We start from the raw sequence: 5,107 nt of genomic DNA on the forward strand, positions 1-5,107 counted from the left end.
ATCCATAATCATCTGTCAAATCAAGGGTTTAACTGATCATCATCAGTATAAAATCTGTGTGCTCTTTTATTCTACATCCAGTTTTGTATTTTCAGCTGTGCAGAGGATGGCCCTGGCTCACCTGGCCTCCCTAGACATGAGTTCAGTGGACAAAGAGGATTCCTCTTCTGGGGAGGAAGAGGAGGAACGTGAGAAGAAGAGCCAGCAGTCACCCTCAGCTACAGGTAGGGGACAGTATGCCATTTATATCTATTATTGGCATTTCACTCAGTCAGTCATTCCTTATGCTTTTAAATTCCCTTTCTTGTCAGATCCAAGGGAAGAAAGCCAATCACTCAGGGATCAGTGTGCTCAGCTGGACAGTTTGACAGAAGCTGCTGATCTCAGCCTTCACCGCAGTGATGAAGAGGAGGAAAAAGGAGAATGACAAAAGAACAGAGCACCGATGAGACAGAGTGTTAGTTTGGAGCGGACTTGGATAACACACGTGCATGTGGGCCGTGTGTGTGCGTGCATGGGTGTGTGTTGTTTGAGTCTGTGAGAGAGAAAGTATACCAGATCGCATTGAGGAAGGTCAGAATATTAATGAGCAGGGATGAAGAAAAGTGAAATCTGAGACTTTTGAGGCAAATGTAGGCCTTGGGCAACAGAGAAAGCAAGGGGAAAATTCCATTCGGCCAAGGACACTGCGCAGGAAATATGAGAACTGCAAAGAACTGTGGCCATTTCCTCAAGCATTTTCTTTGTTTTAGGTTCAACAGAATTCAACAGAAGTCTTGAGGGGTTGTATTCCCAGAAAACATGTGAAGTACAAGACTTTTATTAACCTCATTCACATCATACAGGTGTACGACGTGATTCTGGTGCTAAAAACACTCACCTCAAAAGAAATTAGAAAGTCGAATGATGTACACAGCCCAAGATAAGATATATAAACAACATATTTTGATTATTTGACAAACATGAAATATTGTATTTAATATGTAGTCAGTCCATAACTGTTTTATGGCCATGGTGAGGGAGGTATTTTAAAGTATGTGTCACACAGTTCAACAAATGAATGTCAGGTCCTCAGGCTATTGCATAACATAATACACATACTATACACTACATGACATGGTATACTACAGTGTGATACGTATACAGTAATATTGGAAAGGCAAACCCTTTTTTGGAATTCAACCAAAAAATTGTTAAAGAAAACCAAACCATTCTTTCAGTTTGCTTTCTTCAACCTTGTAGACATTTGCGTGCAAGGTCAAGGCAGTTAGATTACAGACGATCTTAGCGTAGCCACTCACAGCAGACCAGACTAAATCATATCCGACTAATCCAACTAATCATGATAATGCAGCGCAGTTTTTCCGCTTTGATATTATGAACAGGCTTTTTGTAACACAGAGATTAGGAGGCATGATCCGTTTGGGATGTCAGAGATGATTGGCGGGAACCAAAATTAAACCTATTTTTTCAGAAACTCTGATGAGCATGAAGGTTAATTCTGACCTTGTAAATAAATTGTGTTTGTGTTTGTTGCTAATCAATAAATTACAATGGGTGTTTAAAAGGATTCTGTATGAATGTACAATCATATTTATTTTCTAAAAAAAGAAAGACAAAAGGCCTTTTTTGGCTTTTCAGTAACCAAATAGAGTCAATGAGACAATTCTAAGTTCTTAACCAAGATTACCGTTTTCCCTTTGGAGGGAAATAGACAGTTTATTATCATTATTCACACATTTATTTTCCTTTTTTATGAGAAAAATCTGTGAAACATAACACATTGTTGGTGTATTGCTGATATATCAGAAACAACTCATGTTAACTTCTTATACTTTCAAAATTATATTCTGGGGTGAAGATCTAAATTCGATCATTTTGATCACATGATTTAACAATTAAAGTTGACACCATAGCAAATATTAAGATTAAAACATCGGGCTGCTGACTTAAAGTTTACATTAATATAATGCTGTCAGTCTGAGATAAGAAAACATCATGAAATAAGAACTGCTTTAAAGTCTTTATTCACATATCACAAATTACAAACATGACAGGCAATTCATTAATAGTTCGAAATAGAAGTATATCAAGATAGAAGTATATCAAAATATACAGTTTATAAACAGCGTGGAAAATGCTATGTTATGTCAACAGGTGATTTGTTTAAAACAAGATTTACGCATATTATTCTCAATGCTGCAGTTGCTGTGTTTGAACTGCAGGAGGCAATGTGTAATTAAATTTCTAACTGGGAGCAACCAAAGGGAATATCTCCTGCTTATTCACCCTCAGAAAAGACGTTTTATGGACCAATGAAATAAAATAGAAGGAATCAAAATTATTCATTCACATGTTGTTGTCTTTGAATGTTTTTCCCTCACCCCATACCAAAGTTAAAAGATGTGTTTGTATTATTAATAGCATCACTGATATCCCCATTTTTATTTAAATAATCTGCTGTGCTAAATGATACATTTACAGGTTTAATCTATAATATTTTATCTGGATTCTTCCTCTCACTTTTACTACTGTTTATCCATTTTCCTTTCTCTTACTTTTACTCCTTGATTGCCTTTACAAAAAACACCCCAGACACGTCATCCACTCCCACCCTCATGTCCTGAGGCAGTGTGTAGACCTCCAGCCTGATCAGGGTGTAGCCGCTCTCCTTCAAACTGGCACAGACCTGGGCCTCGTTCAGTGGGACCACAGGGATCCTCACCCCAGGCCCCCCAAAATAGTAACTCTCTCCCAGGGCACCGATGAGCAGGAGATGACCCCTGGTGCGGAGGAGCTTCCCGATGTGGCCCAAGGCCCGGGTGAATGCAGCCAGGTCGGGGCTGACGCTCTCCAGACAGAAGCAGGACACCAGACAGTCGGCCCCTTCTGAAGGGAGGGCGTAGAGGGCCAGAGGCTGAGGGCGGTGCACGTCAACTGGGACGATGTCGGTAATGACCTGACGTAGCTTAGCAGCCTTCTCCGTCCAGGCTGAGGGCCTATAGAGACAATATCAATGATTAGATAAAAACAGCTATTGTAAATGCAGATGTGCAATACAGCATTTATGTAGCATCATTCCTAACAACTCATTCTGCTGAACTGAACATTTGACAGGTAATTCTGTACATTGGACATTCACGGTCCCTGGAGGATGAACCCTATCCATTTTCTCTTGACTTTTCATCGAATGGCAACTAAAATTCAAACCATTTACTTTTCTGGTTAAATATCTACGTGATGATTGTGTACAAAATGTTCATAGTTCCTAAATCATGAATCCTACAGACTTTGAGGGGACAACATATGTTTTCTACAGTGCCACCGTGTGGTGAAATAGAATTATTGAATGGATGGCCATTGAATCTGGTGCACACATTCATGTCTCCATCAGGATGAATTATAATCTGTTTGGTAATCCCCTGACCTTTCATCAAGCATTATCAACAGGTTTGTTTGTTTGTAGCCTTTATTTAACCAGGTAAAATCCCATTGTATATCCTACACAAAGGATATTCTCCTCACTCTCAGCTGTATGTTTGACTTGTATTATTGATACAGTATATAGTCAGAGTACACAGATGAATTATTGCTTATTGAAAACAAATCTTGTGACCCTGAGGAAGCAGACTGATTCATCTTTGGCACAAGGAAAGACAAATTGAATAAAATAATAATGCTATTAATTTTTGTAAAAAAAATCAATTGATTCTCATTATTAATTTTTCCCCATAAAGATAACTTTTTCTCTCTCTCAAGGACTGTACACTTAAGTCCTTGCCTGATGATCAAACTAGTCTAAAAACTACATTTCTTGGTGAGAGATATTCCTAGAAACCTTGAGCCTTCGAACAGGGTGAAAAGGTGTTTGGTTGTACCTTCGTCCCTCCAGCTTACAGACGTGCTGCAGGTAGGGCGTCCAGTCCAGGTTGCAGTCTCCCTCGTCCTCCAGCCAGCCCCTCAGCTCCTGCCTGTTGACCTCCAGGAAGTCTGTGAGGAGCACCTTGTTGAAAACCTCACAGCCGCTCAGCACCTGGTACAGAGTGGGACCTGAACCTATGTCCACCAGCAGCTCACCTCTCACATCACCTAGATATTTAAAAGAGGGAAACTGATCGTGATTTCTTTACTAAAAAAATACTTGATGCAGTCTCTTATTTAGAAATCACTCCAAGCACTCAAATCAACAATTATGTGCCAGGTTTTATCTGGAAAAGTTTGGAAAGCATTTTCACAGACAGAATACTATGTTTTTAGATTTCAGTTGAACGAAATTGTTTGTACTCAAAAAAGGTCAGCATCTCGAACATGTGTTGAGTAACCTATAAAATATGTATTTATTTATACAGAAGATATTGTTGTGAAACTTAATATATTGTATTTGTATTGTTTTATTAGTACACCTCTTTTAAAATACACCAGTAGCTTACATTTATCATAGCATTTTTAAATCAGCCAATATGTTGATCTCCATTTTGTGTGTTTTGATATTTCACATTCCCCATCACCCCGTCTCCTTACCTTCAGTGAAGGCTCTGTGCAGGCATGCCAGTTTCCACGGCACAATGCTATCCTTTCTCTCAAAATCAGCCCGTGGTGGAGTGTAGTTATACTGCAGATACGCAGCAGGATCAAATCCCTGGTAGCAGGCTGCCATGGCTGCTACTCCATTCACTTTTCCCTTTCCTTCCATCCTTGTGTGTCCTTTGTGACTCTATCACGTCCGTTTAGTGATCAGCCTTTAGGTGCACCTCTACCACATTCAGCCTCCTTATATATTTTGTGTTTGTGGGTGTTCTCTGTGTCATTTGATGTGTGTCAATGCTTTGGGCTACTCTGAGTATCATGGGCAGAGATAGAGATCCTGTTTTTGGGCCCGTGTTGCTGCCTGATAGCATTTGTTTTGTTCAAGTTCCCCGCCCTGAGGCGCTGATACCATCAGACCAGGGGGGCTTCCTCCAACAATAGAGCCACTAATGGACTCCTCACATGGCTTCCAGGTCTTCCACCCACCTTTCAGAGGTCCGCCATATCTCCACAATCACTCTAAAGGGCATTTAACGTGCAAAAGATAGACCAGTTTCATCTCAGGCAACCTTGTTTGAAA

The 5,107-nt window shown here is 40.0% G+C and overlaps 2 protein-coding genes across 2 annotated transcripts in view; one reads left to right on the forward strand and one right to left on the reverse strand.

Annotated features, from left to right (window-relative positions):
* The window catches only part of LOC307025407 (protein phosphatase 1 regulatory subunit 1B-like), a 10,634-nt gene extending 9,066 nt beyond the window's left edge, over positions 1 to 1,568 (forward strand). The window contains exons 4-5 of the mRNA XM_079660044.1: positions 96 to 224; positions 312 to 1,568. Coding sequence (XP_079516170.1) covers positions 96 to 224; positions 312 to 427 — 245 coding nt within the window. The 3' untranslated portion in view covers positions 428 to 1,568. The remainder of the gene's footprint in view (positions 1 to 95; positions 225 to 311) is intronic.
* On the reverse strand, positions 1,156 to 4,718 carry pnmt (phenylethanolamine N-methyltransferase). The gene is made up of 3 exons (XM_079660043.1): positions 4,522 to 4,718; positions 3,879 to 4,089; positions 1,156 to 2,999 (listed from the first exon to the last, which is right to left on the reverse strand). Exons 1-3 carry the CDS (start codon positions 4,691 to 4,693, stop codon positions 2,561 to 2,563), a joined length of 822 nt encoding a protein of 273 aa, XP_079516169.1. The 5' UTR covers positions 4,694 to 4,718; the 3' UTR covers positions 1,156 to 2,560.
* Positions 4,719 to 5,107: the final 389 nt, after the last annotated feature.

The sequence above is a fragment of the Notothenia rossii genome (assembly GCF_949606895.1).
Source record: "Notothenia rossii genome assembly, chromosome: 11".
Classification (NCBI taxonomy): domain Eukaryota; kingdom Metazoa; phylum Chordata; class Actinopteri; order Perciformes; family Nototheniidae; genus Notothenia; species Notothenia rossii.